The following is a 21454-nucleotide window of genomic DNA, read 5'->3' as shown; positions in this document are numbered from 1 at the left end:
GACGGCTGCAACCAAAAAAAAAAAAAAAAGAGTTTGAGGCTGCTGTGAGCTGTGACACCATTACACTCTACCCCAGAGGGACTGAGTAATTGATAAATAAAATTTAAAAAAATCTGCATAACCCCCCTCACCCTCAAGGCAAAATACCAGCTTTCAGGGATGACACCTAACTGGTTCACACACCATCAAGTATTCCAGGAAACTCACCTACCCACTGATCCGTCAAGATCTCTAAGAATAAAAATATCTAATAAGGCAGGAGGGTAGTTCAGTTGGCAGGGTGCCAGCCACATACACCTAGGGTGGCAGGTTCAAACCCGGACCAGGCCTGCCAGGCAACAATGACAACTACAACCAAAACAATAATAATAATAATAATAGCCAGGCGTTGTAGCGAGTGCCTATAGTCCCAGCTACTTAGGAGGCTGAGGCAAGAGAATCGCTTAAGCCCAAGAGTTTGAGGTTGCTGTAAGCTGTGACCCTACAGCACTCGACCCAGGGTGACAGCTTGAGACTTTGTCTCAAAAAAAAAAAAAAAATCTAATAACTATATTCCAGAAAGTAGAAGAGAAGAGGAGAGAAAAGGAAGGAAGAGGGAAGGCAGGAGGAAGGAGGGTTTTGGGTGGAACCTCACCTAATGTGCATAATGCAATGGTACATTTCAAAACTATTAAGAAAAGAGTATAATTGTCTTTACCACAACAAACAAGTAAGGGAGGTGGTGGATGTATTAATCAGTTCAACATAAGCATTTCACATTGTATATCAAATCAGTATACTGAACCCCATAAATGCATCAATGTACACAGTTATGATTTAATAAAAAAGTTTAAAAAGAATAAAAATACCTAATATTTGCTGAGTGTTTCCACGGGTCCAAATACTGTTCTAAGTACTTGATGTATATAACTCCTTTGACCCCTACAACAACCTGATAGTAGATCCTATGAATATCCCCATATACCAGATGAGGAAATAGAGGCACAGGTAAGTTAGCACAGAGAGGTTCAGTGACTTGCCCGGCTAATGGCAGAGCCAAGATATCCCCACTTCCAGGCAGCTTAGCGCTCCCTTTAACCAGGGCTGGTTGCCACTGACCTTTAGCGTCCAAGTGCTGCTCTTCTGCTCAGAAGCAAAATTTATGGACAAAAGAAGTTCAGTGCTGACTCAAGAGAGGCAGGGGTTCCAGGAGTTTCATGGTTCTATCCTAAACAGATATTTACAGCAGGGAAGAGCTTCAAACAGCACCAGATCTGACCTTATTGCTTGATAAGGGTTGTGAAGTCTAGAGAGAGAAAGTAGGGATGGCAGCCAGGAGGGGTGGTCTCCTTCCTTCCTGCCTTGGGACCCTGCCTGTTCCCGCCAGCCACCTGTACTGATCCCTACTCCACTGCAGCAAGGACTCAGCTCCCACATGGCCCTCCTGTGCTGGGTGAGCAAATGGGGGTGGAGTGGGGGTGCAGGTTGAGTCCTGGGAAACCCAACAGCAGACACTGCAGGGGGCAGGGGTCTGCCACAGCATGGAGTCTCTCCCCCCATCGGCTGGGGGAGGGGGCCCACTGGCTTTGCACTTGGACCAGAAGGGACCAATCCCCTCCCAGGGGCTGCCTCACAGGCTTGGGAGGGCTGGGATGGGGGTGGGAGTAGGGGGCTGGGTCAGGCTCCAGACAAAGAACCACCTGCTCTCCTCCCCGCCCTCCCCCTCCAGGGCTCCCTGCTGTTGTCCTACTGACTCCTCCAGCCCCCCCGACCCTGCCCACCCTGCCTGCCCTGCCCCAGCACAGGACAGGCTCCAGACTGCAGAGAACAAGCTGGAATCAGGCCGAGCCTGCATTCCCTGCCAAACCCCTACCTTTCATGGCAGGGCCAGACAGGCCAGACAATAGGGGTCATGGCTACCCTAATAATGAGGCCCCAGGGATGCCCAGAGGATGACTGGGAGGAGGGAGAGGCAGTGATGGCGGCTGCTTGGGCTCCGCGAATGCACACAGGACCCCTTTCCACCCCTGTCCCAACACCTGGGAAGAGGAGGGTAAGGGCAGGCACGGATTGTGACCATGGGGCATGGGGGTGAGGGACAGAAAAAGGGAGACAAAAGGAGGAGACTCAGAGACACAGGAGAGAGGTAGGCCCCACTGACCCAGAAGGGAGTTGAAAGCTTCTAACAGAGGCCACATCCCTCACTCAGGCTGGGGGAGCCAGGAACAAGGTTAACCCAGTCTGGTCTCTATCTCTAACCAGGGTTACTGCGACCTCACCTACCTGCACACTGGCTGGGTGGTGGGCTGGAGCAAAAGGCAAGCTGGCAGCTCACCAGGCCCAGGGCTCCACAACCTGCTCCACTTGCCCATACACTTCAAGTGGGCAAAGCTCCCGCCAAGCTGGACACACCCCTCTGTCAGGGAAGCCTGGCTAACCCTCTCTGAGCACACATTTACCCTTTGGCCTCTGTCATAGCCACTAAGGGGGATGAGATCACACCAGCTCCTTGGAGTGGAGTCCCGGGAAACAAGCCCTATACAAGCAAGGTCCTTGTAAATAACATGCTGAAGGTCCTGAACGTCCCCCGCCCCCACCCCCAGGTGCTCCATACCCTGGATTCACCCACTTTACCAGGAGGGCACCCAGGGTGAGTTCTGGGGCTGGTCTGGGGGTGGTGAGGGCAGCTGGAGCGGTGCAGGCTATGAACCGGCTCTAGGGGAGCCCAGTGGAGCCAGGGAGTGTCCTGAGCTGCCTCCTAAAGTCATGGAGGGAGGGCAGGCCACGTCCACACTCAGTCTGAGTGGAGAATGCTGGGTGGAGAGAGGAGACAGGCACAGTGTGGAGCTGGCCTTGAAAAGAGTTCCAGAGGCCGGGCACAGTGGTTCACGCCTGTATCTTAGCATCCGGGAGGCTGAGGTGGGAGGATTGCTTGAGCTCAGGAGTTCAAGACCAGCCTGAGCAAGACAGAGTGAGACCCTGTCTCTACTAAAAATAGAAAAATTAGCCAGGCTAATTTGTTGTAGTGGGTGCCTGTATTCCCAGATACTTGGGAGGCTGAAGAAGGAAGATCACTTGAGCCTAGGAGTTTGAGGTTGTAGTGAGCTGTGATGATGTCATGGTACTCTAGCCTAGGAAACAGAGTGAGACACTATCCAAAAAAATAAAAGAAAAGAGCTCCAGAGGCTCTGAGGGGACTCTTAGTACCCAGTACCCAGCCTATTCGCCTAGGCTGCCAGTTCTCCCCAACACGGGACCTCACACACATCCTCCACCTCCCACCCTGAGCCCTTTCCTGGGGCACAGGCCTAGACAGGCCACCTACTCCAGCAAATCCTCTCTATATTACTGCTATCTGGGGCTTCCTCCCCCTCTCTGGGGGAAGGGGGAGGGGAAGAGTTCAGGAAGGACCCCCCCCCCACTTTCAGCTGCTGTGCCATCTTGGGCAGTTCATTCAACCACTCTGCCTCAGTTTCTCCATCAACCAAGTAGGAACTCTCCCTTCTCAGGGAAATGAAAGGAGGCCCATACCCACCTCTGTGCATATAAATGTGCTCTGTGTGAATGGGAGATAGGGACAGAGAAATCCACAGCCCACACAGCCTACATGGGCAGCCAACCTTCCAGTCTGAATTCTTGCCCAGTCAAGAGGACTAATGGAAAATTCAAGATCAGGACAGGGGCTCCATGCAGAAGTGGGGCAGGACCACTTGGATCTGCAACCTCACTGAAATCTCAGGCCACCACATATCCTGGTTTGCCTGGGATGGTCCTGACTTACACCTGTTGTCCAAGCCTGATGATTAGCAATGCCCCCTTCACTCTCAAAGTGTCCCAATTTGGCTGACAAATTTTATGGTCAACCCCCCTCCACATTTAAACTTTACGTAACAGTACTATTATTAGCTCCATTTCATAGGGGAAGAAACAGAGGCACCAAGAGCTGAGTTGCCTGCATTTAAACAGCTGGTAATTGGAGCAGATAGATTTATATCCAGGCAGAGGGGCCCACCACATTCTGTCCCCTCATTAGGATGCTGTGGTTAAAAAGAGTTTGAGAGACCCCAGTCCAATCCTCTTATCTGGTCATCCAATATCTTTACTGAGGGTCAACTATGGCCTGGACATCATACCCATTTTATGAGGAAACGGGTACAGAGAGCAAAATGAGCAATAGAAATTATTAGCTCAAGGTCAGAGAGCAAGTTAGAGGTCAGGATGGAAATAGTTCAGGGCTCCTCACCTGGTTGCTTGGTCCCTTGTTTTCTATCTTGTTCAGTCATATGAAATATAGCTCCTGGCAAAAAGTTTCTCAAACACAAGGTCCACGGTAGTATATGAAATAAGGATTCTGTGGTCCCACAAACTTGGGAAACCCTCTTAGAGGGGGATGCTGCCCAGAGCCATATCAAGGGCTCTGCAAGGTCTAACAGTGCAGAAATCTGTCTGATTTTGTTCAGCCCAGCATTTTTCAAACTTATCTGAACTTTGAGCATGGTTTTTTTCACAGTAACATCCCGTGGAACACTGTTTGGGAAAAAGGCATGAGTTCACGGTCGAGTCATGTTTCTCTTTTGTGAAACCCAGCCCCTTTGTTGGTGGTTCAGAGCCAGCCTTTTGTTCCCACCTCCTGAGTGGCACAGGCTCTCAAAGCAGCTGACACTTTGCTGGAGTTCTCCAGCAAAGCTAGAAGTCTGTGGGATCCAGGCCCAGCCAGAGGGTTGACTGGGGACACTAGGCCCCAGGAGAGGTGGAGGAATCAGTGACTGGCTAAGCTGGGCTGGGGAACACACCGCTCTGGGGCTGGGATTTGCCTGCTCAGCACCCAGGACAGCAGCCCTGCTTCTCCAGCAGCCAGTGAGCCGGGCCAAAGCTTTAGAAGCTATCCAGCAGGAAGGCAGCGTAAGAAGAAGAAAGGAACTCATCTACTTTATATCTATTATGTATGTGCGATTTGCACAAACTTCATTTCCAGGACAAATATGTGTCTAGTCCCTGTTCCCAGTGCTTGAGTTCTCTCCTCCAGGAAGACCCTCTCCTAATCCTTGGTCTGACAGGCCCAGGACCTCAGTGATGGGTGCGAGCACGCTTAAGGACCCCAAAGGCAGCACTCAGGGCCAATGAACAAGTTGCCATCCCAGTGAAGACCTCTTGGGTCTGGAAAGTGGGGACCTGTGACAAAAAACAGGTTCCCATTTGGGTCCCCACATCTCCTCTCTGTTCACCAAGGCAGAAGGAGCCCTGGGAAATGACCACAGGGCATGTGTGCTGGAGGCAGCTGTCCCTCCCCACTGTGTGTGTGTGTGTGTGTGTGTGTGTGTGTGTTGGGGGGGATTGTCATGGCTCATCTGCTGTCTCCCTGCATCATTACTCGGCTTCTGAGCACAGCAGAATTAAAGTGGCTGCCCAGGGGTTTATGGCTCAGCAGAGCTGTCCCCACCCAACAGCCAGAGCCCACCAGGGAACTCAAGCCCATTCAGGGATATTTACAGCCCCATAAATTAGGTCCAGGCTGCAGCTGCCAAGGTCAGGAGGGGAGGTGATGGGAGTAGGGCCTTTCTCTCCCAGTTCTCCTTTCTTGCAAATGAGGATGCTAATTTGCCCCATGGAGACAACAACCTTATATTCTTCTCCTGACCTTTCCCCCACTCTTTAAAATACTGACTTTCACAAATATTGTATTATTATTAATCTCACACCAATCTAGAGTAAGCGTGACTAGTCCCATTTAACAGATTGAGATACTTAAGAGACACGCCACCTGCCCAGAAGCACTCCCAGAGAGCAGAACAGGGCACCGTCTGGCCTGCTCCAAGCTGGGGCTGGGAGTGGATGTTCAAAGACCTGAAGCATCCATGGGAAGGAGAGAGACCAGCTCCTAAAAACCAGGTCCTGACCCTCCTGTCCCATGGCCTCCCCAGATGGAGGCATGAAGGGCCCCTGACAGCTGGAGGAGCTTCAGAGATGCCAGGTTTCCCCATTGTACTATTTCTGCTTTTTCAGCTGCCACCTCGGGGGACTGAGAGAGCGCAGCTCAGCCCTCTCAAGGGGATTCTCCCAGAAGCCCCACGTCAGGCGCCTGAGCACCGCCTCCCCATAAGTCAAACAGCTGAGTCCAGGATGGGGCTGGCAGGCTGCTCAGGGAGCTGTGGCACTTCCCTTAGCAGAGAAGCAGCCAGCCTGGCCAGAATCCAGGCCGAGCCTCTGGACAATAGGCATGTTTCCAGAAAACCATCTAGCTTTCCCAATATCAGGGCAGTGATGGGGAGGAAAGACCTCACACCTTCTCTGGAATGCAGGAAGCTGGGGTTGGGTGGACACTGAGGGGTGGGCGAAGGCCTCTTTCCACCCTAAGAGCCGCCCACCCAGAAGACCCTGCTTTTTTCCTCCTTTAACCAACTCCCCCACCCCAGGCCTCCCAGCACACAGATGACTCCTCTCCCCATTCCAGAACCGGCTCCTGTCTTTGTTACATCACAGACTCTGAGAGGGAGTTGGGGGCTATGACTCAGAGGTGGACCCCTAGGCACCCAGGACTAGCAGACATAGTGCCCATGCTGACTCATCTGGCCCAGCCTGACACAGCTGCCAGGGGACAGAAGCTGTGTCAGGGCCACAAAGCCCAGGAGTCTCAACAAAGCAGCAGGTGGGGGAGGAGCAAGTGGACATGAGGTTGGGAGGTCTGACATCTGCCCCCCTCTCCCCTGCAGCCTAAATCCTGGCCCCTGCTGCTTCTCCTGGAAGCCACCCAAGAGACCCACTGGGCCCCCAGAAAGAGAGCTAAGAGACCCAGCAAGGAGGGGACAGGGGTACACTGCAGGAACTGGATGGGTGGGCAAAGGGACACTAACCATTCCTCCACCTCTGTGGCCCTCTGCCTAGTTTCAGAGACCATGCAGAAGCCTGGTGGGCAAACACGACTGCTGCAGAGAGTCCTCCTTTGCTCCGTGTCTGGGGACAAGGCGCAGCCCTCAGGCCTCAGTTCCCTCCTTTGTAAAGAGGCAGCACCACTCCCCTCACAGTCCTGCTGACAACAAAGGTGTGTGCTCACAGCTAGATATTCAGTGCATGCTCCCTCAAAGGAATATTTACTAACTCAAACCTGCACCTGGAGCAGGGCATAGTGTGGCTCACACCTGTAATCCTAGCGCTCTAGAAGATGAGGCGGGTAGATTGCCTGAGCTCAGGAGTTTGAGACCAGCCTGAGCAAGAGCGAGACTCTGTCTCTACTAAAAATAGAAAAAACAAAGCTGGGCGTTGTGGGGGGCACCTGTAGTCCCAGCTACTTAGGAGGCTGAGATAAAACAATCCCTTGAGGCCAAGAGTTTGAGGTTGCCTTGAGCTATGATGCCACAGTACTCTACCCAGGGCAATGGCATGAGAGTTTGTCTAAAACAAACAAACAAAAAACCCTGTACCTGGCTTCAAAAAAGACAGGGGAATGGGGATGGGGCTACTTCTAGTAGGTCATAGTTCAAGACACACTGACTCATTCCCATGAAAGGTACAGTAGGAATCAAATCAGAAACACCAGAGAGCAGGGTTGGCCCAGCCCACCTGGTGGCCAGATGTCTTCGCCCTTCACCCTCCACCCTGGATAATGCTCCCCAGGCAGCCCTTGGCCAAAACCTTTCTCTCTGGAAAGTTCAGAGGGAATGTAGTTTTCCAGCTTCTGCACTAAAGAAGGCAGCTTGATACAGGAGGAGAAACCCAGATTGGTGATTTGGACACTTTGATTCAAGACTTAGGTCTATTGTATGTCAGTGCCTTTTGTGAAAACAGTTTTTATTTCTTCAAATTCCAGTAACAGTCAACAATGTGTATCAGGTGCTCACCATGTGCTGTGCCAAGTACTAAACACACATCACCCCATCTTCAGAGCAACACTGAGGAAGGTATCATTCTAGCCACTTTACAGATGTGAAAACTGAGGCCTGAAGAGGCTCGGCTCACCCTCCGTCATGCAGCAAGGAGGAGCAGAACTAGGGCTTGACCCAGATGTGTGTCCTCTCCATCCGTCTTAGTTACTCTGAGCACCAGCTAAGTGAGTGGGAGCTTACAGTGCCTGGGGCAGCAGGACAGTTCATACAGAGAGCAAAGCTGGGGTCTAGTCCCAGCTCTGGCACTATGGCACCAAGTAACCTTAGCAAGTCACTGACTTCTGTTTTCTAATTTGCAAAATGAGATTGGCTAACATGCTTCCATCAACCTTCTAATCACCCACAGTCCTTAAAGTAGCAGCAGCCACACAATGACAGAAGAGCCACCAACAGCACCACAGTCAGAGCCTAGTCCTGGGAGGTTATTTTACCCCCAGATAATGAATACAGGGCTGTCATTCGACCTGTCATTCGCTCACACATGTATGTACCTAGCACGTCAGGCAGGAGGCCAGGCAGTGTCCCTTCTTGGCTCCCTTGGCCCCAGTGCCCAACGCTATCAAATCCATTTTGAAGAGTGGTCAAGGATAAAGGGTTAACTCCAGCATGACTGATGGGGTCACTGGGGCAAGAGGAGGGTAGGGAAGCTGGCTTTGTGGTGAAGGGCAGTGCACAGCATCAAGAATCCTGGAGGCAACTTGGTAAGATGGGGCTGCACAGCCTGAGCGAGGCCTCCAGTTAAGCCCATGGCTTTGTCCCATCTGGGAACTCCACTCTGCTGGTTAATCGTGTGTTCTGGGGACCGTGGCCAATGCCTCTGTCTCTGGAGCAGGTTTTTTTTCTCTGCACCTCCTCACTAATCCATTCAGCAGTTCCATCTGAACCTCTTTTTGGCTCCCAGAACCCCTGTCGGCCAACTTGCAGGAGGACTACAAACGAGATCGGTGTCAGGGTCAGGCCAAGAGAAGACCTTCAGCCAGAGGAAAGGGGCCTGGGAAGGGCACTCTCTGGGGAAAGGAAGCAGAAAAATCCTCTGAGCTCAGGATTGACTTTCTCACGGAGGAGCCTTGAGCCTTCTCCCTGTAGGAGCCTGGATGTCAGAAACGCCCCATGTGCTTCTCCCAGCAAATTCTGATTCCTAGTCAAGAGACATCTGTCGAATGGCCATTGGGAAATGCATACTGCGAAAGAAGTTTCCAATTCCATTTCATTCTCACAGTCACCCTGTTAACCCTGGAGTTAAAGATTATCATCTGGGGGGCCAGACACAGTGGCTCACACCTCTAATCCTAGCACTCCGGGAAGCTGAGGTGGGAAGATTGCTTAAGGTTTGGAGTTCCAGACCAGCCCAAGCAAGAGGGAAACCCCAGCCCTACTTACAAAAGAAAAACTTAGCCAGCCACTGTAGCATGTGCCTGTAGTCCCAGCTACTGGGGAGGCTGAAGCAGGAGCATCATTTGAGCCCAAGAGTCTGAGGTTGCTGTGAGCTATGATGATGACACAGCACTCTAGCCAAGACAACATTGAGATTTTATCTCAAAAATAAATAAATAAATAAAATAAAGACCAGGCGCAGTGACTCATGCCTGTACTCCTAACACTCTGGAAGGCTGAGGCAGGTGGATCACCTGAGCTCAGGAGTTCGAGACCAGCCTGAGTAAGAGTGAGACCCCCATCTCTACTAAAAAATAAAAAAATTAGCCGGGCATTGTGGTGGGTACCTGTAGTTCCAGCTATTCAGGAAGGCTGAGGCAAACTCCTGCGTTCAAAAGATGAACCCAGGCTCGGCGCCTATAGCTCAACCGGCTAAGGTGCCAGCCACGTACACTTAAGGTGGCGGGTTCGAATCCCCAGCCCGGACCCGCCAAACAACAATGATGGCTGCAACCAAAAAATAGCTAGGCGTTGTGGCGGGCGCCTGTGGTCCCAGCTACTTGGGAGGCGGAGGCAGAGGACTTGCTTGAGCCCAGGAGTTGGAGGTTGCTGTGAGCTGTAATGCCATGGCACTCTGCCCAGGGGGACAGCTTGAGGCTCTGTCTCAAAAAAAAAAAAAAAAAAAAAAAAGATGAACCCAGGAGTTTGAGGTTGCTGTGAACTATGACGCCACGGCATTCAAAAAATAATAATAATCGGCATGGCATCCACAGCACAGTGGTTATGGTGCTGGCCACATGCACAGAGGCTGGCAGGTTTGAACCTAGCCCAGACCCGCTAAAACAACAATGGCAACTGCAACAAAAAAATAGCCAGGTGTTGTAGCAAGCGCCCATAGTCCCAGCTTCTTGGGAGGCTGAAGCAAGAGAATCTCTTAAGCTCAAGAGTTTAAGGTTGCTGTGAGCCGTGATGCCATGGCACTCTACCAAGGGCAACATAGTGAGATTCTGTCTCAAAAATAAATAAATTAATAATAATAAAAATAAAAAATAAAGATTATAATCCCCATTTTACCAAGGAAACTGAGGCTCAGAGTGCTAGTATAATTGCCCCCAATCCCAAAGTCTCTCTGAGGCCAAATCCAAGGTTCTGTCCTGAGGAACCTAAGTTGCCCCATGCTCTGCTCATAGCATATGGTTTTATTTTTTATTTTATTTTGAGACAGAGTCTCACTATGTCACCCTCGGTAGAGTGCTGTGGTATCACAGTTCACAGCAACCTCAAACTGTTGGGCTCAACTGATCCCCTTCTCTCAGCCTCCTGAGTAGATAGGACTACAGGCACTGGCCACAACTCCCGGATATATACATATATATTTTTTTGTAGTTGTCACTGTTGTTTGGCAGCCCTAGTGTATGTGGCCAGCGCCCTAGCTGCTGAGCTACAGGTGTCGAGCCAGCACATGGTTTTAATTGCAGTGGGATAATCAATACTGCTTTCCTTTCGGGAAGTTAGCAAAATTGGAGTCTCTTTCCTAGAGTCTAGGAAATGCAGGCTTCCAGTGAAAAGGGGAAAAGAGGGGAAAGGAGGACACAATCAGGCTACTTTCAAGTCTTTCTTTTCCTGCTTGAATTGTTGTTGCTGTTGTTTTTCGAGACAGTTTGACTCTGTTGCCCCAGGTAGTGTGCTTGTGGCATCATGACTCACAGCAACCTCAAACTCTTGGGGTAAAGAGATCCTCCTGCCTCAGTTTTTCATTTTTATTTATTTATTTTTATTTTTTATTTTCTTTGCTTTTTGTTGTTGTTGTTGAGACAGAGTCCCACCCTATGCCCTGAGCAGAGTGCAATGGTGTCATAGCTCACTGCAACCTCAGACTTGGGCTGTGGGCATCCCGCTGCCACAGCCTCCGGAAGCTGCTGGGATTACAGATGCTCACCATGGTGCCCGGCTGGGTTTTTCCATTTTTCTTAGGGGTTGAGTCTCTCTCTTAGGCAAGTCTCCAACTCCTAAGCTCAAGCAATTCTCCCTCCTCAGCCTCCCACAGTGCTGGGATTACAGGCCTGCGCCACCACGCCCAGCTGAGTTTTTCATTTTTAGTAGAGACAGTCTCACTCTTGCTCAGGCTGGTCTTGAACTCATGAGATTAAGCAATCCACCCACCTCCCTCAGCCTCCCAGAGTGCTAGGATTACAGGCGTGAGCCACAGGGCCCAGCCTTTCTTTTTTGTTCTTTTGAGCTCAAAAGCAACTATGCTTTGTTAACTTAATAGAACTCTGCTCCAAATCCTTTGGCTCATTAAACATTTGGAGATCTTGAAGGGATTTTAAGGGTGAACCTGAAAATTGGCTTTTCCAACATAGAAACCTTTTGATCAAAAAAAATTTTTTTTGAGACAGGGTCTTGCTCTGTCACCCAGGCTAGAGTGCAGTGGCATCATCAGAGCTCACTGCAATGTCAAGCTCTTGGGCTCAAGCAATTTTCTGCCTTAGCCTCCCAAGTAGCTGAGAATATAGGCACATGCCACAATGCCTGGCTAATTTTCCTATTTTTATTAGAAATATAGTTTGTTTTGTTTTGTTTTTTGGTGAGACAGAGTCTCACTTTGTCACCCTCGGTAGAGTGCTATGGCATCATAGCTCACAGCAACTCAAACTCTCAGGCTGGGCGGCGCCTGTGGCTCAAAGGAGTAGGGCACTGGCCCCATATGCCAGAGGTGGTGGGTTCAAATGCAGCCCCAAACAAAAACTGCAGAAAAAAAACTCTTGGGCTCAAGTGATACTCTTGCCTCAGCCTCCCAAGTAGCTAGGACTCCAGGCGCCTGCCACAATGGCCAGCCATTTTTCGAGATGGGGTCTGGCTCTTGCTCAGGCTGGTCTCAAACTCGTGAGCTCAGGCAATCCACCAGCCTTGGCTGTGCACAGTGCTGGGATTACAGCATGAGAGCCACTGCTCCCAGCCTTGATCAAATATTTCAACTTTGGATCAAAGTTCCCTGAGATTCAGGAAGAGACTCAGATTGAGACTATCAAAGCATAATCTGAAAAAGAAGAGCTTGTCGGCTCAGCGCCTATAGCTCAACCGGCTAAGGCGCCAGCCACGTACACCTAAGGTGGTAGGTTCGAATCCCCAGCCCGGACCCGCCAAACAACAATGACGGCTGCAACCAAAAAATAGCCGGGCGTTGTGGTGGGCGCCTGTGGTCCCAGCTACTTGGGAGGCGGAGGCAGGAGACTCGCTTGAGCCCAGGAGTTGGAGGTTGCTGTGAGCTGTAATGCCACAGCACTCTGCCCAGGGGGACAGCTTGAGGCTTTGTCTCAAAAAAAAAAAAAAAAAAAAAAAAAGAAGAGCTTGTCAGAAACTTATGGAACATAACTAAAGGGTACATTACCTGTGCAAAATATCAGGGGCATAGATCCAAAATAAAAAATAACCTAACCACAAATAAAAATTTACCAATTGATGACATTTCTCAAACAATGTATAAAGAAAAGATTTCTTATTTACCAATTGATGACATTTCTCAAACAATGTATAAAGAAAAGATTTCTTAGCAAATCTTTTCTTACAGGTATAAGATCCAGATGGAGTAGAGGGTTATACGATTTTGTTTCTCACAGCAAAAGTAGTAGGAAATAGAAGAGTGTACTTATGAGATCTGGAGAGGGATGGAACCTCTCAGGCCTGAAGCAATAGGAGGAATCAAGAAGAAAAAGTACAACAGATTCGATAGAAAAATAAGCTGTTTTTTACCATGCTATTACACCATAACAACAGATTGGTATTTATGTTAACTTTTAAATCCACTTAAACATTAAGGAATTTTTTTTTAATTTTAAAGTAAATATGAAACACCAGGGCTTGAAATGATGACCTTCTGGTTTCCTGCCTACAGTAACTTCTTGGGTCTCATGGGGAAGAGCTGGGAGAGTGAGAAGGGGTAGCACAGACTAGCCTCCTCTCCCCCTACCTGAGCAGACCAGAACACCAGGTAGGCCGGCAACCTTGCAAGGGACTGGGGTCACCTGTTCTTTTCACCTCCAATTTCCACAAAATGCATCCTGGCCATTTAGTTGAAGCATGACCACGCAGGACCAACAAGACCAACGTCCTGGCTTCACGCTCTTGGGGTCCACTTAGCTTCAGGCTGGGTCAAAGCTACTCCATATGCTGAGGAACCAGACAATAAAGAGGGACTGATCCAATTCCATCCCTAACACCTGGAAAACAGATCCCCAAAGATCCCAATTTGAAAGTGGGCGACTACTGGTGTCTGCCTGACCCAGGAGGAAAGGACATACCTCCCATTCCACTGACCTCTGGAAGATGAACTCTGAGCTGCACCTGCTCACAGGGACTCTGACAGGTGTCATACCCCACGATCACAGTTTGACCTATCAGGGCTGTCGACTTCTGTATGAAATATCGGGGAGGCTGTCTCCTCTTCAACTGAACTTTTCTTTCCTGGATGTACCAAGTTTACCAATCACCTCTGGCAGGCCCAGACGATGAGGCAAAAAGATAAAACACTCAGCTTTCTGATCAACCTGGCAGCCTTCCGAGGTGATGCAGGCATTGGTGAAGCTTCATACCTATGGGGGAATGGTGGGGGGATGGCTTAAAAAAGCAGGGGGCATGAGCACAGAGGGACAGGATGTCTGCCAGAGGTCAAACCCACATTCAGGAGCAGGTCTCCTCAAACCTCAAACACCAAAGGAGGAAAACAGTGGAAAATGGCTTCTAACGTGCATGAGGGAAGGGGAGTAGACATCAGGTAGAACTTACTGTGAGAAAAAATTGTCCAGAGTTAAGTTTTGGTAGTTTATATCCTAGAATTAATTTTTAGCTGTCCAGGATGGTGGGGCCTCCCAGAAGCAGGGAGATGCTCTTTGCAACACCAAGGACCTCCCGCCAGTTGGAAAAATTGGATTTCATAGATCACCGGCTAATTTTAGGTGTTTCATGTTCCCTCTGCTCCCGAGAGTTCCAAATTGTTTTTTTTTCAGAGACAGAGATTCACTTTGTCTCCCTCAGTAGAGTGCTGTAGCATCACAGCTCACAGCAACCTCCAGCTCTTGGGCTTAGGCAATTCTCTTGCCTCAGCCTCCTGAGTAGCTGGGACTACAGGCACTCGCCACAATATACGGCTGTTTTTTTTTGTTGCACTTTGGCCAGGGCTGGGTTTGAACTCATCACCCTCAGTATATGGGGCCAGCGCCCTACTCATTGAGCCACAGTCCCTGCCCTTTTTTTGTTTTGAAACAGAGTCTCACTTTGTCACCCTCAGTAGAGTGTTGTGGTATCACAGCTCACAGCAACCTCAAACTCTTGGGCTTAAGACATTCTCTTGCCTCAGCCTCCCAAGCAGCTGGGACTACAGGTGCCCACCACAACCCCCGGCTTTTTTTTTGTTGCAGTTGTCATTTTTGTTTTAGCTGGACTGGGCCGGGTTCGACCCCACCAGCCCTGCTATGTGAGGCTGGCTCCCTAACCACTAAGCTACAGGCACCGAGCCCTCCAGTTCCAAATTCTTCCCACTAAAAGTTCACTTCTATTCACCCAAATGGTTTGTTTTACAATGTAAACACACACAGAGAAGGACTGGCAAAGGGAATTAATCAAATGAGAAAGACAGACACAGACAGAGAAAAAAAGAATGATACACTTTGTTCTAGGTTCTGATTCTAAATCTGGCAGGAGGTGTGAAGGGCTGGCAGCTTGGTGATAGTGGCAGCAGCGGCGGCAGCGGGCTCCGTCCTGCCTCAGGGCATCAGGCCAGCAGCTGCTGTGCTCTCAGCAGTGGAGGGAGAGTGGGTGGCACTCAGGAGCTCTGTCCCATGGGGACAGGAGCCACTCAATGCTCCTCAAACCACAGCCATGCCTTGTGGTTAATGTGGGTGACAACCCCAAGAGCTCACCCCAAGCCTTTCACTTTGCAATTCCCTGTCTTCAGTCCCCCTCCAGCATCTGTATTTGGCTGACGCCTCAAACTGAATCTCTTTGAAACCAAAGTTGACATTTTTGCCAACTCTTACCCCACCATTTGACATTTCCTTTCCCTCCTAAGTTCAGAATCTCAAAGTTAGACACAGAGTTCTTCTCATCTATTTAGGCTTATAAAGATCTTCCAGTTCTCCCATCACCATGTCCCTCTTCCTTTCCACTCTCATTGTCACCTTTCAAGTCAAGGTGCTGTCCCCATTCACTGCTGCAGGCTCCTGGCTAGTTTCTCTCATCTTGTGATCCAACTCATCTCCTCCCACTATCACACAGGAGTTTTCTTTTTTTTTTTTTGAGACAGAGCCTCAAGCTGTCCCCCTGGGTAGAGTAACCTCCAACTCCTGGGCTCAAGCGAGTCTCCTGCCTCCGCCTCCCAAGTAGCTGGGACTACAGGTGCCTGCCACAACGCCCAGCTATTTTTTGGTTGCAGCCATCATTGTTGTTTGGCGGCCCGGACTGAATTCGAACCCAGCACCTTAGGTGTATGTGGTTGGCGCCTTAGGCACTTGAGCCAGGTGCCAAGCCACACACAGGAGTTTTCCAAAACATAGCTTGGATCTCACAACAACCCTGCTAAAAAATTTTCATAGGCTCAGCGCCTATAGCTCAACCGGCTAAGGCGCCAGCCACATACACCTAAGGTGGCGGGTTTGAATCCCCAGCCCGGACCCGCCAAACCACGACGGCTGCAACCAAAAAATAGCCGGGTGTTGTGGCGGGCGCCTGTGGTCCCAGCTACTTGGGAGGTGGAGGCAGGAGACTCGCTTGAGCCCAGGAGCTGGAGGTTGCTGTGAGCTGTAATGCCACGGCACTCTGCCCAGGGGGACAGCCTGAGGCTCTGTCTCAAAAAAAAAAAAAAAATTCATAGGCTTTCCTTACCTACAACAAAAGTCTGATTAAAACTACTTTTTTTGGCTTTATCTCCTTCTCCAACTCAACACATTCCCTCTGGCCCAACCGGACCAGACCAATCTCTTAAAGTTGCACAAAATTCATGGCACAATCCTTCTCACTCCCCAGCTGCAGCATTCACTCTCCCCCTATGGGAGGATAGAAGGAAAGACACAACATCACCCAACATAAGGACCAACCAAAGAGAACCATTTCCTTGCTGAAGGTCAGATGTCTATCTCCAGACTCAAAAGCCAAAACTTGGCACTCTTGACTCCATTTCTTATACCTGTGCTCCAGGCATTGCAAATAATCCCGTGCTATTTCCCTTTTGTGACCTCCTAGCACTCTCCCATCCCAAGTGCAGAATTAAAGAAACAGCACTGGCCTTCACAAGAACTCATATTGTGAGTCACACACACATCCCACCCCCTAACGATGGTTGAAATTTGACTTCAGTGGACACGGTGTCGGTAAAAAGAGAAGAGGGAGAAATTGTTAATTCAAGCCCTTTTCTCCTCCCCAGCCCCCCTACTGCAATGTCCTGGTATACAGAGAATTTCCCAGGCATTCAATACATATTGTCCAGTTTCTAAAGGTATAAACCCAGCTCTGGTGGAGTTGGCAGGAGGAGAGAAAGAGGGATCCTCCCCGGGGCACCCATGGCTTCCTACTAATACCTGGAGAGCAACCATCGTTCAGCCCCAGAGATGCACTAAGCCACACCTCCACCCCACGTCACCACTTCCAGAGCCAGAGCTAGGGAAGCCCACGCAAGTACTGAGACTGAGACTGATTTCAGGACAGGAAGGAAGGGGGGATTTAACTGCTCACATACCTGATCAAACAGGACTTTCCAGTGCTGTAGAGGAGGAGGCCATGTGGGAGAGGAAGAAGAGGAGAAAAGAAAGAAAGACATACTTATCACCAAGTCTCTGTGGCCCCCTGATGTTCTGACATAGCCTCTCAGCTGCTGCCCGGGAGTCATCACTAGGATCCGGGACTGGCCACAAGAGACCAGGGAAAACCTGGGAAGAGCTCCCCAAATGACAGAGCAAAGGGAGGAAACTCATGGTAGGGGATGGGAGACTAAGGGGAGGAGGGGCAGAGGGTGCTCCCAGGGGTGCAAGGTGGGTGTTCCTGGCTCTGGGGGAGGCAGGTGAGGGATGAGAATAGGGTGATTCTCAACAATTAACAGATAAAGGCATCCAACTATGTCCAAGCATCTTTAATAATTCCTGCTGCCTAAAGTTTATGACCAGGGCTACTCCCAGGCCCCAGAATGCATGCCCGGGGGCAATTCAGCAGACTGAAGTGCCGGGGTCTCGGCCTGCTGGGGGTCAGAAACCCCTACTCAAGTTAACCCCTGATAAACATTAACATTCTTCTGCACAGTATTGTTTGGGGGGATGGCAGGGGCTCCCAAATGTGCAGGAACCTACCCATTCTCTTCCAAGGCTGAGTCCGACGGGTTTAGGGCAGTAAGGAAGTGATGGGTTTAACCATAGAAGTCAAAGAAAGATCTTAGACACCCCCAGCCCCATTCAGACTTTTCAGCTTTGGTTTTGTAGGCTGGGGGCCTGGTTTCACCGTCTGTCTCTTCACCCCGAGGGAAGGACGGGGTAGGACAGGGTGTCTGCCAGTTTTTCGCCTCTGTTTGTAGATTAACCCTCGGAGGGAGAAGCTTAAGAAACTCCAGGTCCCAGGACTTCCCAGTGCCGGCTCCAGAGGGATAGAGACCCGAGCAGCAGATGGCTGAGAAGCTTTGGGGCAGCCCTCTACCTCGTCCTCTCCCAGGGGACCGTCCCTGATTTCCCCCCCACCGCGACCCCGTATGGGAGCAAACCCCCTTCCAGCACTCCTCTCCCTGCTCTGGCCAGTCAGGTTCAGGGACTGGCCAGAGCAGGGAGCACTGAATTTCAATCAGCGTCGCGACAGAGCAGGTGCGGGCCGAAGCTAATCCAAGAACCGAGAAGGGGGTCGCCAGACCCAGGTCTGCGCTGCCAGGGACAGGGGACTCTGCGGCGCCCGCTCCTTCCCCAGGCTCGGAGAGCCCGTAGGTCGCGAGTGGGGTGGGAGGGGGAGTTACTGCTGTGACGCGGTCGCCTCTGCGGGAAAACGCCGTGTCCTGTGCACTGCACCAGCCGCGGGGAGGGGACTCCAGCGGCCGACGGATCCCCAGCGCAGCAGCGGAGACTGTGTCCCGCAGGGAAGCCGCGGGAACCCAAGCGGGGAGGGGGTGGCGCGCGCGTGCGTTTGGGGGAGACGGGTCCCTCCGCCCTCCTCCCTCCCGCGGGGACCCGGCCAATCCTGGGCGCTCCCGCGTCACCTTGAAACCTCCAAGTTGCCCCGGGGGGCGAAACCCGGGCAGTTCTTCCCCCGGACCCCCCCACCGAGAAAGTTTGCCCAGGAGGGGGAGGGGGAACTCACGTCCTCCGGCGCCGCGGGCAGCCGCTCCTCAGCCTCGGGCTCCAGCTCCTCGATGCGCTCCGCCTCGGCGCAGGCGGCCACTGCGGGGCCCGGGCTGGGGTGCTCGCCCATGGCTGAGGCGGGGTCCAGGGGCAGCCTGCGGCCGCGGAGCTCGTCCCGGGGCTCTGGGCTAACTTTGTGCCGCGACGGCCGTGTCGCTCGGGGGGCTCGATGCCTGCCACGCCGCCTCCGCGCCAGCCCTACCGCCCGCTCCTGCCCCCATGGCCCGGGCCCACGCGCCGCCGCCTCCTCGTGACCCCAGGACGCCCGGCCTCTCAGCCGCCAAACTTCTCGGCGCCCGCGTCCCCGCCGGCCTCTGCCTCCGCCGCGGCCCCCGCGCCCTGCTCCGAGGCGAGGGCGCCTTTGGGCCGGCCGCGGCCCCGCAGCTGCCCGCGCTCCCTTCCCGCTTCCCGCGGCCCCCGCTCTGGGCCCGAGTCTCCTCCTCCCCGCGGACTCCTCGGGGGCGGCGCGCGGGCGGGGGCGGGGCTGCTGGCGGGGACCGCCGTACCCGCTCCCCCACCCCGGGCGCCACCGCCGGGCCAAATCGGTCAGCGCGGCGCGGCCCGAGGAGGAGGGAGGGCTGCGGCGGGGTTGGCGGGGAAGTGGCTGCACCGCCCCGGGCGGGAATGGGGACTGCGCTGTCACCTGCCCCGTCACCAGCAGCCTCCACTCTGGGCCTTGCTTTCTCTCTCCCACCGGGTTAATGATCTCTTGGAGGCGGCAGATTTGTGAAGGAGACCGAAGAGAGGTTTTCACTGAGTTGGCAACGTCAGACTTAACAGTACTTGGAGGGGGGAGGGTGGGATCTGTGAGGACGGGACACCCTCGACCACCCTTAGGTTTCCCTTCACTGCGGTCTCAGATTTTGGAGGTCCCGGCAATCCTAAGGACAGGAGAAGTCAAATCTTGGAAATAGGGTGGGGGCGGGTTTCCTGGGCCCCAAACTCTAAGACTGGCCGTCCCTGCGCGCGGAATTACATGGCCTTGCCGAGGTTTCATTTGACCACGTTGACAAAAGTAAGCCCAGGAAAGTCCCCGTCTGGGAGAGGGCAGGTAAAGAAACTGAAGCAATCAGGAATGCAGTTATCTAAAAGGAGTAGGGGGTCTTTTAAAGAAACAACTGATGCTGAAAGAGCCCCCAGGAAAGACTATATCTTGAAGCAGAGGCTCTGCCTGCACTGGTGCAAAGGGCCAGCTGACCAGTGCTCCCCAGGAGGCAGTGATACCCCCTCAATCAGTGCCCAGCCTAGCCCGCACCAAGACTGGGCCCTTCCACTTCTCTTCCCTTCCTCTTCCCACCGCCCACTCACTCTTTGCCTTTGCCCCCTGCCTTCCCTTTCAGAAACGGAGGCTCTTTTCCATTACTGAAAGTTGCAATTAATGCCTCCTTCCTCATAAAGTAAACACATAACCCCAGCCCTAGGACTGACCCGTGACCATCTCACTCAGCAATGACTGCTCCCTTAAACACAGAGAAGGAAATTAACTCCATGCTAATTAGGTGAGTTTGCTACAGACACCAATTTTCATCTCAGTTTCAGAAAGTGTGATCATTTCAACTATTTTTGTTTCTCACCATCCTCCTTCCCATCCCTACTCTACTAACAAGTCAAGATCCTGCCAAGATTTCCTTGTAAATAAAACTGTCTGCATGGGATGTGATTTTGAAAACAGCCTTCAGGGGACAGAAGAGAGGCTGACTCCTTTGTGGAAAGAAGCCCAGAAGGATTGGCAGATGCTGGGGGCCCTGGGGTCAGTGTCATTGCCTCTTTCACCTCCTGCTATCATGTGTGGTGACCTGCATGGTGCTGGCTCTGTTATACTTACGTCTCTAGGACTGGAGAAAAGGGCCAGGAAGCCTGGTTCCACAGTAGCTGGAAGGAGAAGGGAACAGGAAAGGGCTGGCCACTCTGTGGAATGCCCAGCAGATCTGGGCATTGGTCTGACTCCAGCTGCCCTAAGTTTTTGGTGCAGATTCTGCCTCTGCACACAGTCCAGGGACAGCTCATCATGTCCAACTCCATTGTGCCTTCAGGTGGAAAGGAGCTTAGTAGGCTCAGCTCATTTCCCGACTATGTATGGAGCTTCTAAAAAGTACCAGTGACAGAGCTTTGGGAATGGATGGGACTCAGACCCTGCCCTCCAGAAACTGATAGTTGGGGGTGACAGCCACATTCAACACAAGGATTAGTCCTGAATCCAGGGGAACCTCAATGGGTATAGAGGCTAAAGGAGTGGGTCTCTGTAGACCTGGAAGCTTCCCAAAAGATAGGCCCTCAGAACCAGACACTGTGGAAAGGTAAAGAGGAGGTGTTGGAGGCAGAGGGAACAGCATGGGCCTGGGAAGCAGCAAGACGCAGGAGGCAAGTTACCAGCCATGTGGCATGGCTGGAAATTACAGGAAGATGCCCAAGTAAAGAGCCTAGCCTGGAGGGGAGATCTGGGAAAAGCAATGAGTTTCAGGAGAAAAGACTGGACTTGGCCGGAAGGGCAATGGGAAGCCATTGACGGATCCTGAGCAGGGGAGTAATGTTTTACACTTGATCGTAGCCCATGACCAAGAAGCAATTAGAGAGTAATGTTTTAAAAGATCCCTGTGGGTATAGTGTGGAATCTAGACCGGAGGGAAGTTGACCTGAATATAGGAACATGGCAGGTGCTGTTCAAGGAAGAGATCATGAGGACAGCAACAGTTAGAATAAAAGGGAGAAGGCAGATCTGAGAAGTGTCCAGAGGGTAAGTTGTTCTTTCTTTACTACAGCTGTTCCCTCTACCTGGAAAACTTCCCATACTCTCTTCCCCAAAGCTGCCCCATCTCTCTCTTTTTTTTTTTTTTTTTTTTTGAGACAGAGCCTCAAGCT

At 51.7% G+C, this 21454-nt stretch overlaps 1 protein-coding gene across 1 annotated transcript in view; it reads right to left on the bottom strand.

Moving 5' to 3' along the window:
* RHBDL3 (rhomboid like 3) overlaps positions 1 to 18896 on the bottom strand; it is a 59813-nt gene extending 40917 nt beyond the window's left edge. Inside the window, exon 1 of the mRNA XM_012809745.2 lies at positions 18555 to 18896. Within this exon, the coding sequence (XP_012665199.2) occupies positions 18555 to 18665 (111 nt within the window). The 5' untranslated portion in view covers positions 18666 to 18896. The remainder of the gene's footprint in view (positions 1 to 18554) is intronic.
* Between the last annotated feature and the right edge of the window lie 2558 nt (positions 18897 to 21454).

Source organism: Otolemur garnettii, unplaced genomic scaffold (assembly GCF_000181295.1).
Source record: "Otolemur garnettii isolate 467f Iridium unplaced genomic scaffold, OtoGar3 scaffold00112, whole genome shotgun sequence".
In the NCBI taxonomy this organism is placed as follows: Eukaryota; Metazoa; Chordata; class Mammalia; order Primates; family Galagidae; genus Otolemur; species Otolemur garnettii.
The sequence above is the reverse complement of the archived record's forward strand: the minus strand, read 5'-3'. Positions and strand labels throughout refer to the sequence as shown.